Genomic DNA, 12,781 nt, shown 5'->3' on the forward strand with positions numbered 1-12,781 from the left:
CTGTCCCAAACAGCATGATTACTCCAGTGCAGATTGCTCCTCAGAGCCAGCTGCAATGAAACACTGGGGATCTCTTTAGCGCATATTTAACAACCTTTTACAGCAGCAGGACACTCATGGCTGTAGTCCTCCTGCTTTACCTGTAGCAGGTTCGGGTGTGAAGTGTTGTGGCTGGGTTGATGGAAGATTGTGGATTTGTATGGGATGGTTTGGAGATGATCCTACCTCAGACAAGGGGTTGCACCAGGTGTGACTGCTGGAGGTCCCTTCCCTATGATTTCTGTGCTCACAAAGAGCCCGGACAGCCCCTTTGCTCTCCCTCAGCACATGCCCGATACAAAGCAGGCGCTCCTGGGGCAATGGCCACGCCAGCAGCATGCTGCCACAGGTCTGCTACAACAAAGGAAATTTATTGAAAAATAAAACTTTGTCTTGGTTTTCTGACTGACACAGATGCATGAATCGGAAACAAAAGAGGTCCTTAGTGGCTGCGTATGGGAATGACACAAATTAATAAATAACATTAGTATAACCTCTAAACATTAACAAAGCCTTTGCAAAAAAAACACCTCAAAAACCAACCAACCAAACAAAAAAAACCAAAATGAAGACTTTAACCCAAATGAATCTTAAAGCTCAGCTACTCTCTGTAAGAATATTTACCTTCTGTTTTCCTTATTCTTTACAGGTTTGCGAGGATTAAATACTGCTAATATAATTCTTTTATATTAATGACACTATTATACTTTGCTTTTTTTAAAATAGTTTGTGAAAATCTCAACATTTTAACACTGATATCATACAAATTGGTTTTCGTCATTCAAGAGAAATAAAGCTACTGTTCCTCCCCCACCACGGTCTCCCCAGTGGGTTTATATTAGGAAATTTAAAAATAAGTTTCCTTAATTCCCCTTCTGATTTGCCACTGGGGCCCACTGAGGAAGAAACACCATGGGAACCGCATTTCCCTGACCCAGCTGAATGCATGTGTGCAGGAATGACTCCATCCCCAGCTTAGCTCCAACCACCGGACAGGCCTACTCCAGAAAGCCAGCTGTTCCCCACACCTCTGCAGCACCCCTGGAGTGGAGACTGCAGCTGGGGACCAGCAGAGAAAGCTGTGTCTACAAAGGAAGCAAGCTCACCAAAGCCAGCAGAGAAGCCCGGGATGCGTATGCTTAGATCTGTGGCACGGCGGAGGAACAAGACAAGGGCAGGTCAGCAGGCCGGCACACCCGCAGAGGGAACGGCTACCTCCAGGGTCTCCTTCTGGCTCTGGACTGCCAGGTGGTGGGAGTGGTGATGAATGCACCCAGGTGGCTGGAAGGGGCCAGGACTGCCAGTTCATGCAGCTGCTTGGCAAGTCTCAGAGAAAGCCCCGGGGCCCAGGCCTGTAGCGTCCCTCTCTGCCTGTACTGGGTGTTTGGCCTCGTTCGCATCCTGGGGTGGGAGGTGGGGGACAAACAGCATTTTTATGACCAGAACTCTGCTTGGTTTTGTTAAAAGCACAAAGAATCCTGTGTTACAATTCTACCGTCGTCACAGCGAGCGTGTTACAGCACCAGTCCAGACAAGTCACTGTTAGTAACAGAGATAAGGTAGGAAAACCTCCACAGTTGAAATGCTACAAAACACAGTGTCATCCTTGAAGTGACAACTGCCCCCTCTCTCTCTCCTGCTCACTTCCAAAGCAGCTCAGCAGCCAGGCAGCTGCATGGCTAGTCCGGGGAGTACTCAGAGCCAGCCTAGAGATGCAGCATCCCCCTTCAGAAAGGCACGAGACATTTGGCTTTTTTTTCTGTAAGAAGTGAAATCAAGTTAACCTCTTTGAATAAAGACACTGGGGGGCGGGGGACAAGGGGGGATCATCAGGCCACCCCAAGGAAAGCAGCAAGGGGAACACTGCGAAGGGCTCAGTTCATCCACAGCACATGACCTTGGGGTGCCCTGCTGTGGCCGAGCTACGCGTGCCAACAGTAACAAACATTCACATCTTCAAGGAGGAAAAGCCACTTGTGTCTCCCAAATCAGCTTAAGATACAGTCCAGTGGACGAGGAAGGGCACATGCAGGGAAGGGAAGTCAGAGAGAGACATGCCACAAAACTGCACTCTTCACCGCTTGGAATGACCCCCGCAGGCTGTGAGCCTCAGTGTCTGAACCCTGAAAAGTTTGGGCACGTAACTGGCAACCGGAGGAGCCTGGGAAAAAGGGCTGGCAGGAAAGAACAGGAAGCGGTTGCCCGGAGCACCCGCTCTGCAGCAGGACAATGACTGAAGCTTTTTACTGAACTCCCATGGCAGCAGCCCCAACGCCCCAGCCCTGCTGCCCATACACCCCTGCAGACTGTGCAGAGAAAGTGAGAAGCACCCTGGCTCCCAAAGCAACTCACAGCTAGCTGCAGCCTTCAAGAAAGATGCAGAGAGGGGGTGTTAAAGAGGGGCGATGGCTAGCAGTGGGGCCTCCAGCACACTCTGGAAAAGCACAGAGCAGGAACCGATTCTCAGATGCGAGGAACTGCTGGGTCAGGGTCACAACTGCTACTGCATCCTGCAGATGTACTGAGAGTAGGCAGAGCTGCCCTTGTTCTGGCCTCTCCTCTCGCAAGGCTCAGGAAGATGTGCTGACCAGGGCTGGCAATGGACTGGAGTCCCAGCACTCCATGCCATGCTGGCAGGACTTGGGCACTGTCACAGGCCTGGCTGCAGGAGCAGGAGAAAGAGCTTGCTTCATGGAGCATGGGGGCATTCACTTCAACCACCCCTCTCCTTTAGCAGGGCTCGAGTCTACCCCTGACTACGCGTGAGGCGTGTGGAAGTTGGGTCATACCACCTGGATCCCGCGTGGCAGCAACCAGAACCAGGCTGCAGGTTTGGAAAGAAACTTGTTCCACATCAAGTGAGAACCTAGTGCCATGTCCTCCTCTGGACCATTTGCTCATGCTCTGAATTCTCTCTGGATCAAGCTTACGCTCTGATCTGAGATGAGGAACCGGGTAACCAAGTCTGCAAAATGGCTGAACTGCACAAAGCAGCCTCACACCATCTTCAGGTTACTTCAAAACACAGTACTTCACTTTATGGCAACTGCTACTCCAGCACAGGACACCACAGAGAACCAACCGATGCAAGGCAAGACCTGAAAAGCTCATGTCCGCTGACCCCAGGCTGCAATATGTTCATTTGTCAGCTTAGCAGGGCTGAATCCTGCAAGTCTCTGAAGGGACCAATTACTTACTGTACATCAGAAACACATGATGTGAAAGGGATTAAGCTGGATAAGAAGCAAGTCAGGTTTGTCCACAAGCGATAGTTTAACGCTGACATTTAAAGTCCCATTTGATTCTTGTGTAAATGCCCCATTTCCCTGCATCACCTGCCTGACAAGCTCAGGCAACGCCTTGGTGTAGCAAAAAGAGAGGGCCCCTATGCTGTGGGGGACAGACAGCAATGCAGAGACCCATCGCGTTTGTACTGCAAAGCGGAGAAGGTGCTGAAGAACACAAGTCCCAAGCCCATGAACAACCAGGCACACGGATGTCTGGCTTGCACAGAAGCTCTCGGAAAGAGAGGATGGAATGTGTGTGAAGAGCACTAGTCTGCTACAGCCACCATGCAGTTAAGAGCAATAAAACACTGTTTACCAGATGCAACGTTCCCATACGCGAGGGTGTGCAGGAGCAACCAGGGGGGTGTGCGAGTCCAGCCCAGCTGCGATCAAGTAAGTGTTTCAGCAGAAATGCTCGGGGTTAAAAGGATAAGCAGCAGGCAGTGTGCTGCCCCTCCCCAGCCCCGAGAAACGTGCACACAAAGTTCAACGGATCCGACTCCCTGGAATCTGGTGCAGCCAGCCCTTGCCAGCAGCAGGAGAGAGAGACCGAGAGAAGTTCAACTCCCAGCGCTAAGCAGGTAAAGATGCCTGGCTGCAGCTAGTTGCACAGTATCCAGGTTAAAGAGGATTTCTATTGTGAGCAATAAACACCGTTCTGGGCCTGGGGGGGAACACCGCAGTAAATGGAAGAAATGCAGAGGTTTCTTCCAAGCTCTCCTATTTATTCCCAGCAGAAGGCCACCTACCGACTGCTCTAGAAAGCCTGAGCCAAACACACAGCAGTGAACAGATCCAAATCTAGTACCATGAGCCACAGGACACACCACAGCAACCCGGAGACACTTTCAGAGCACTCCGCTAGAATTCACAGCACAAAGCACTGCCCTGCCCCCGGGCACCAGCTCCAGAATCACTTGTCGTGACCCCTTCGTCTACCAGCGCCCTGGGAAACAAATCTGTACTCTCGCACAAGAGGCAGGGGAAGGACTCCAAAAAGGATGCCAAGACACACACTGTATAAAACACCAATCTGCTCCGTTTCACTCCATTGCTTTGAAATCTGGAACCACATAAACCTGTTAACTGATTCGCTTCAGAGGCAAGGCTGAGTCCAGCAGGAAGCCCGTAAAGGAACCCCCTTCCCCCTCGTGAGCGCAGCTGGGCTAGGCTGCCCAGGCAGTTGGTCCACACAAGCTGTAGGCATGGAGGGGATGTGCTATGTGGCCACATGTGCAGGGGAGGAGATGGAGACGAACTCCCGGAGAATATTCTTGGCCATTTCGATATTGTTATGTGCGATGACCAGTGCTTTCTGAATGTCCTGATATGAGTATCCTTGGCTCATAAGGTTCTCGATCTCACTGGAGAGCTGAGGGGGGGTGCTGGGCCCTGGCTGGCAGCTCCCAGCCTTCCGTTCGGAGTTTATCCTCCGTGGCAAAGGCTTCGGTGGCCGCTCTGGAACCTGAGTGCCATCAGAGAAACCTGGAAGGAAAAACAGGTGCATGTTACTGTGGGGAGGGGACAAGCTGCTGCATTCACCTGTGGCTTCACGACAAGGCAGCAGTGGTACTGGCATGCTTCTCACTGCCCTTCTGACGTTGGGAAAGCCTCCACAGACACCCGGCCACACTGGCTCACCCCTCAGCACTGCTGGTTGCCATACATTGCTGGCTGAGGCTATGAATGAAGCAAGCACAAGGCTGAACCTAGTTATCCAAAGAACCCATTCAATTCTGCTCCCCAAACCAGGGTGGTTCTTTCCCCTCTGCATTAACACCCAGTGCTAGTGCAACAGTTCCAGGGGAGGCTCAGAGTACAAATGCCCAAGCTGCCAGTTGGGAAGAGGGAGCTGTGCAGCCTGGGACCAGGAAGGAAGTGGTTAGCATGACAAAGGCTTTTGGAGCACCGCGTGTCCAAAGTGTTACGACAAAGAGGGCTCTAGAGGCAGAGCATTCTCTGGAGCTGCCTCACCCACCACGAGGCGGCCTGGCTCCTCAATCATCAAAGGAAAACAAAGGGCTTAGATATAAAATCCTTTTATACAGCTGAGAGAATAAGAGTTCCCTCCCCAGACGGCATGAACTGGAGCAAATCTCAAAGACTGCACGTCAGTTTAAGAGTGGCCACTGGCATTGAGAGGGGAAGAAAGATGCGCTGTGTGGAACAGCACGCAGCCACAGAGCTACCACAACAGACCGCGCCACAGAGCCAGCTCACTTAGCACCCAGTGTCTGGGAGCAGCCGATGCTCAGTGACTCAGGGGATGACAAAACCTCCTCAAGATAATGCTTACTGAGCCCTCCTAAAGCACTGCTCCATCCACAGGGCTCAAAGCATTTTGCAATGGTGGGGCAGCTTCATTAGCCTCTTCACACAGTTGTGGAAACTGGGCCACAGGGAAGGGAAGGCGCTTAAGCCCTATGGTTACTCAGAGCTAATGGCACAACTGAGAATATAAAGATACCGAGTGCTTGGTCTTTTTTCAGCCCCCCGAAGACACTGGGGGGACACTGAGAGAAGATGGTGGGGTACGGGGCAGGTGACAATGTTGCTAAGCTCCGCTGCTGTTCTCAGAGCTGGAGGGGAGGAGTGGGAGCTGGCGGCAAAGGAGCTGGCTCCAGGGGTGAGTCTGCAGGAGGGAAAGCTACAACCTGAAGCTTTCAGGTTGGGGTTTTGTAGCAAAGAAGGGACCAAGACAAGGAAGATTAGTTCGGCCTGGAGACCCTGGACAGAAAGGTACTGCTCTGTTCTGCCCCTTCCCTCACCCCTAAGTCATGCAAGGTCTAGGAGATAATCCCTCTGAGACCCCTTTAGGTGGGGAGAAATTTATGGGGGTCACTTTCAAGGGCTTGTGCCACAGCTGCCCCATCCTTTCACTCTGACAGGAACTGGCAGGTTCGGCAGGAGTCAGCCACAATGACCCTCCTCCAGAGAGTAACCTTGTAATTGCGGTGCAAAATTAATCGCCGGAAGGCTGGCGGTGCTTCCCTCAAAAGCAGCTGGACAGTGGAGAGAGAAGCTGAAGCAGATGAGCAGATTTCTGGGCAGCTAAAACCTGTTTACTCTCAGAAAAAGTCATGCCACCCAGAAGGACATGGTGTGACCTTGGGGAGCCCGCCGGCACCACTGAGCAGGGGTTGAGATCACTGGAAGGTAAGCTAGCTCCATCTGCTGGTAAAGAACCACCCCCAGTAGCCTGAACCAACACAGATGATCAGAGAGAGGAGCACACAGGATCATCACTCATCCTTGTTCTCTTTGTGCAGTTACAAGTGTCTGTACTAAATACAGCTATAGTGTGCATTCAACTTCCTCTCTCAGTGAGTGCAACAGATTGACCTGAGTGCCAGAAGGCTGATCTGGGTGCCTTGAAGATTAGGTGAACGGAGCACATATAAACCCAAATATGCAATGTTTTAATTAACCTGTGCAGTGCAATCAAAGGCTTACTCCATCTTCACATCTTCACCCATAAGGACTAGAGCACCTCTGTAGTGCAGGACCAAGCCTGTAGCCTACAGAGGAGGTCAATGAGATACTCCCAAGAGGTCTGACATACTGTCAGACCCTGCTGCCAGCTCCTGCAGTAAGGGCACTCACCTGTTGCAAGATCCCCATCCAGAGACATCCGGCTGAAGGCAGACGTGGCATTGGAGATGTCGGACAGTGTGCGACGTGCAAGGGCGATGGGCAACGGCGGCTTAGGGACGTCATAGCCATCTTCTTCATTTTCAGACTCCTCGGGGCCGTTGCTGGCAGCAGCTGCGGCCAGATCCCTCTCATCTAGGAAAGCCCACAGGCAGTCAGCTCAGACCTATATAGCTCAGAGCCTTTCCAAAACAGACTGTACACTCCTTGCTCAGTCCTGCAAATAGCTGTGTTGAGCTCTGCTGTCGAAACCCCATGTCAGGAGGGGTAAAATCCTTTCATAGGGCCTACCCATCCCTCTTTAACACTTTGTCCTACATGCACACACACCTTTAGCTTTGCAGCTTACATAGCCAGGCACAACCCTCCCTGCTCAAGCCCACAGCAAAAAGCCAAAAAAAGGGACAGGAGAGTTACCACACACTTGTTTCGAGTGTAACTCCTTTAGTCAGGCCCCTGGGTATAGCTGCAAGTTATTCGTGACCTCTCTAGTGCACCCAATTAACTGGTTCTCTACAGGGACACTTTAATGCATTGATCTCATTAGTAGGCAGGATGTCATGTTCACACATGGAATTCATCGACTTCCTCAAGAAAAGGACACACTCACCAGCCCTCCTCACAATGATCTCACTTGGGCAGACTCATTTTTGGTGAATGCCTTCCAAGAAACCACAGTCAAGTCATCTTGACTAAGTAGAAGGGCTGTGACAAGAGACTGAATTTGCCTCAGTTTCCAAAAGGATCAAGATGTGAGTTCATTCTGATCCCTAGGGATAGAAGCCTCCACAGCTTTGAAAATGTTCAGTGAGAATGCCTGGTCCACTCCCAAAAATAGTCTGCTCTGAGGATGGTCAGCTGTAATTGCCAGCTGGAATTACTGGGGCTAACTGGGGCACAAGCCTGTTCTTAGCCTGTGCAAATCAGCACCTTGACATGGATTCACACTCGGAGAAGAAGCGGCAGGCATGGGAATGAGGAATTTCAAAAATTAGGTAGAACAATATTCCATGAATTAAAAGGAACAGCTGGTGACAGACAACACACCTGAGCTGATGATTTCATGGCAGCCCAGCTCCCTACTGTGAATAAGCCTAGAAGACAAAACCCTCATAATACTGAACTTTCTGAGTCACCACTGGTTACCTATAAAAAAAAAATCTTACTGCTTCTTTCCCCCACTTTAACTAGGTTTTGTAACTAAGATCCCTCTTTGCAGTCTGCAGTCCACACTGACAAAACAGTCATGCTGACGTCTAACTATTTACCCTCAAAAGCTAGTCACGCTTCTGTCACATTACCTTTAAAGACTATTTCAACTTGGATTCTCACTACTTCGCTCCTCCATGGTATCTCTCTAGGTTGCTTTATAATATGCATGGCTGCCTACTTACCGAAAATGTTTGTGATCTCTAAGCTAGAGGATGCTGCCTGCGACTGAATGTTGTACATCGCTTCGTATGTGCAGCCATCAGCTTGCCGGTCACACTCCAACACTCTGCAAGAAAGAGGAGTTAAAAAGTTTCCCACCAGGAAAGAAACGGTTGTTTCTTTAGCACTTTAGCCCATGCTACAGATCTTTCTTGACTGCTTGCCCTGACAGGCAGCACATTGCTTTCACTGCAATACAACAGATCAGTTCAGAAGAATGTTAACTGGCAGAACTGGAAAATGAGGAGGCAAAGCTGTGAATGGAGTTTCGCATTTTCATGGCAGCAGACGTCAAAAGCCTAACGGAAATGGACAGGAGTGATAAAACAACGCCATGTATGGCTAACATCAGGACTCTAAGAAAGAGCACTGTTCACAGTTTGTTTCCTCCACTGCTCTAGTTTATATCTGGTCAGCATCAGTGGGGAAAAGACAGCAGACAGAGCAGCTGGGTGAAATCTCAGCCACAATGAACAAACATGTTCCTTTCGCCCAGTGTGGTTTTGCAAGCACTGTGGAGACAACAAGAGTCTCACCGTAAACTCTGGGTTATTTCCAAAGGCAGCTTGAGCTCTGGTTTTTGTCCACCTGGACCTGGAGGCACCACAGGCAGAGAGGATGGCGACATGTATTCAGTGTCTTCATCACTTTCAGACTCTTCCCCCGGCGGCAGTTTTGGTACAGGCAGTGGTCTGGGCCAGACGGAAGAGGATCAAAAGCAGGTGGAAAGCAGTGAAAATTCAGTTAATGACAAAATAGCGACATTATCTCTCAACTCTCAAACCCACAGCAAGACTTTCAAATTGATTCTGGCTTTCTGGAATTTGGAGCTGTCTGGTTGCAAGACTCCATATTAAACCCGTTAGCAAAAGTGTTGTCCAAGCTACATGGTGACTGTGCCAGATACACGTTCCCCAGGCAGGGTTCAATTTCATGCCTTGGGCCATGTCTCTCTGCAATAAAAAGGTGCAGCCTTACACTGAGCTATGTACTGCGGTATCTAATGTTTCTGGGACTGAAATTATACACCAGGCTGTCTAAGACTGCACCAAGTGCTGGGCAATTCCCATTTGGTTTGAAGTTCCTGTTGGTAGATCTAAACCTGAAGATCTCTACACATCTCTGCCAAGGGGGTATGCTGTACATGTGCTTTCATATTCTTTCAGAGATTGAATCCCCTGCTCAGGCCACTGGAGCAGTGTTGAAGTCTAACTCCTGCACTGATGAGTACCGAGATGTGAAGAGACCCACAATTACATTTGTACCACAAATAGAGCCTTCACTGAAAAGCAACACACCTGGCAGCTAGAGCGTAGATGGCATTGGCAGATGAAGAAGGTTTTATCTTGGGGTGCTCACACTCTGAGTTTGCTGGAGGTCCGCTGTTCAAGTTCTGCAAGGTGAAATTTAGGTTACAAACCCCAATGAAGTCAGCAGACTCAGACAGACATTAATGGCTCATCATCTCCTCTTAGGTACTCCAAAACACTGATTTCAAGAAACCTTGTCTCTGCAAGCGGATTTGTTGACAGCTAGAAGTAATTAATTTGCTTTAAACCTCTGAGACAGAGGAAGGAAACAATCAAGGAGTGTGAGCCAAAGGAATTAAGACAGTCTGGGTAGCATTTCTTTTTGACAGAAGCATATGGCACCAGTGTAAGTGAAATAACACAGTACAGTGGCGGAAATAAAGAGTCTCCAAATACAGACTCCGAATGTCCACTGGCATTTCTTACACATTGCATGGGATCCATACATTTTAAAAACCCCAAATGTGCATTCCCCTCCACCCCCAACCATCTCCTACTACAATCTTGCTTAAAACACAACTGGACTCAAAGGACTGACCACAGCACAATGGCTATTTAATGGCAGCTCGGAGGCAACTCTGCCTTACTCCCCCCTTCCTATCCAGCAGGTAATTTGCCTACACATTTTAAATAATGACTGTTCAGCTCTGTAAGAGCTCCTCAAGTCTGGCATAAGTAGTATCCCCTCCCTCTCCACTTAGATGGGGAAGCACTGCCCAACTGGGCCTTACCGTTGTAGTATCCAGGCTGAGTGTACTGCCATGCCTATGTACGTCAGGTCTGGAGTCCATCAGAGAGGGCAAGGAGAATGGGAGCGAATGGCGGTTTGTCAGTTCTCTACCAGCCCATGGGTCATTAGGGCTGAGAGCTACGGAAGGTGCTTTTGGAACAGGCCGTGACGCCCAGGGCTCCCCTTGACGGTTGGAGGGCACTGGTGGTAATTTGTCTCTGGCAGGACAATCTCCTGGCGTACAGGGTAAAGGGCGTCTCTGAGGTCGGCTCTCCACCCCAGTGGAATGTGGCCTGTCTGGAGGAGGTGGAGGTGGGAGATCTCTCAGTGTCGGAGGTATCGGCAAAGGCTTGTCCTTGTGAAGGGAACTAGGAACAACCTGTGAGACAGCATAAGCCACTTGAAAATGCAGCTTAAAAAGCAGAAGGCCTAGCCCTCTCCCATACCCCAGTTAGGAGCTCACCTATGAGATATTAATTCTAGACTTGCTGCGTAAAACCCCCAAATGCCCTCCTTAGACTTTTAGAAACAAGGAATTTGCACTAAACCCCTAGGTTTGCCATGCTGGAAATCCTTCCTCCAGTCTTTGGGGAAAAGGAAAAGGAAGAAGCCTTTACCTTAGACGTGGTTCCTGGGCTGGAAGCCCCAGAGGGGTTAGATACTCGCTGCTGCAGAAGGTCTAGCCGTGGGGGTACCGGGGGCAGTGAGGCCTGTGGAGTCATCGAGAATGGAGAGGGAGGGCGCTCCACCTGCAAAGAGAAAGTCACGAAAATGACGCAGTGCTGAGCCCTTGAGAAGCTGCCCTGGCACAGCAGCAGGCTCCTCATGCCTTCATGCTCCACTTTGGTACCGCACCCTGAACACATCAGCATACTCATACTGCGTGTGCAAGGAAAGGTGATGCATGTTCAGACTGCAGCACGTTGGGGACAAACCCTGTTAAGTCAGCAGGAGGCCCCAAGCTGGCACTACTCCACAACCACACGTCCAACCCACCCCTCAAATACTGGCATTGTTTTTCTGGACCAACTGCTGCTCGTTTTTTGTGCGCATTTTTGAAGCATGTACTGTGTTCACCACCAGAGGGCACGCTCTACTGTATCAGCAGACGGAGGGGGATTACATCTGAGAGGCGTACAAGATGTCCCTCTGCCAAAATCAGCACACACTGGCACAAGAGGGTGTCAAAGCCTTCATCCTTCTCCTTGGATAAAGTGCTTCACCACCTGGTACGTGGCAAAAGTGCCCCCTTTTTCCTCACCCTTACAAAAAGCACTTGATGACAGAGGATGGCACTCTGTAACGCTGAGACACTGGCCACAGCTTTTACATGACTGGCACATTCCAGACCACTTGTCTACTGCAAACCACAATCGGGAGTCACCCTGCATTAAGAGAGTCAAATTTTGACTCCCAAGGTGGACAATGAGGGCACCCATGTCCAAGACAATGACACTGAACTTTACATGAGCAACTGTACTGAGAAGGAACCAGTGTGGAAGTCAAAGGGGATTCTGATCATTCTTCAGGTTTCTTTAAATGGGAAGAATCGCCCTTTTATAAAAAGGCGATACTGGTTACTGAAAACTAGCCAGGTTCAACCTCTTTCCCCTATGCATCAGAGCAGCTCTAGCAGCTGACTGGTAAGTGGCAACAATGAGCTGACAGGAAAAAAAAATCTGCACAGCGATCCATAAAGGATGCAGCCTTTGCATGCATCTCCCCGGCAGGAAGCAGCACTGATGGCCGACAGTCATCCTATCTTTATTACACACATTAATCAGGCAGCGTATTAAAAGATGACAGCCAAATCGACTTCCTCGGCAAAATGGCCTGCCCGGTACCCAGTTCAGTCATCAGCACCTTGGAAAGACTCCTTTTCTCGCTGGCTGCTTCTGCTCATCGCAATGGAAAATGGCTCAATTTCTGCTGATAATGCTGATTGCGGATAATAAATCAAAAAGCAGCATTGCTCAGCATGCAGAGAAGTGTTATAAATCTAGGTTTTACATTCTGATAGATCAACACAGCTATTTTGTTCTCCTAATGGTCTGGATGGTGCCCCACTTTCCATGACAACATAACATCACAGCATCTGATGAAGCAAGCCTGCTGCTTATAGAAGCTTATGCTATGCATCTCCGCTTTAGTCGGTCTGTAAGGTACAAATCTACCCTGCCTTCTGCCTGACTTCAGACTAACACAGCTAACTACCTCTCTCAACATACAGGAAGTCAGAGATATGGTATGTGGACAGTAGCGCTGGGCTGGACCTCAGTTGCTGTACGGCCACATTCACCATCTCTGTGTTGACCACGAACCTGGGCTACAGA

General features: G+C 49.8%; 1 protein-coding gene across 1 annotated transcript in view; it reads right to left on the reverse strand.

Moving 5' to 3' along the window:
- Window positions 1-389: 389 nt before the first annotated feature.
- The window catches only part of CBL (Cbl proto-oncogene), a 38,600-nt gene continuing 26,208 nt past the window's right edge, over window positions 390-12,781 (reverse strand). The window contains exons 9-15 of the mRNA XM_019510298.1: window positions 11,066-11,197; window positions 10,450-10,827; window positions 9,707-9,801; window positions 8,945-9,100; window positions 8,372-8,475; window positions 6,930-7,112; window positions 390-4,811 (exon numbers count right to left, since the gene is read on the reverse strand). Of these exons, the coding sequence (XP_019365843.1) occupies window positions 4,546-4,811; window positions 6,930-7,112; window positions 8,372-8,475; window positions 8,945-9,100; window positions 9,707-9,801; window positions 10,450-10,827; window positions 11,066-11,197 (1,314 nt within the window). The 3' untranslated portion in view covers window positions 390-4,545. The remainder of the gene's footprint in view (window positions 4,812-6,929; window positions 7,113-8,371; window positions 8,476-8,944; window positions 9,101-9,706; window positions 9,802-10,449; window positions 10,828-11,065; window positions 11,198-12,781) is intronic.

The sequence above is a fragment of the Gavialis gangeticus genome, unplaced genomic scaffold (genome assembly GCF_001723915.1).
Source record: "Gavialis gangeticus isolate Ggan-Ray unplaced genomic scaffold, GavGan_comp1, whole genome shotgun sequence".
Taxonomy (NCBI): domain Eukaryota; kingdom Metazoa; phylum Chordata; order Crocodylia; family Gavialidae; genus Gavialis; species Gavialis gangeticus.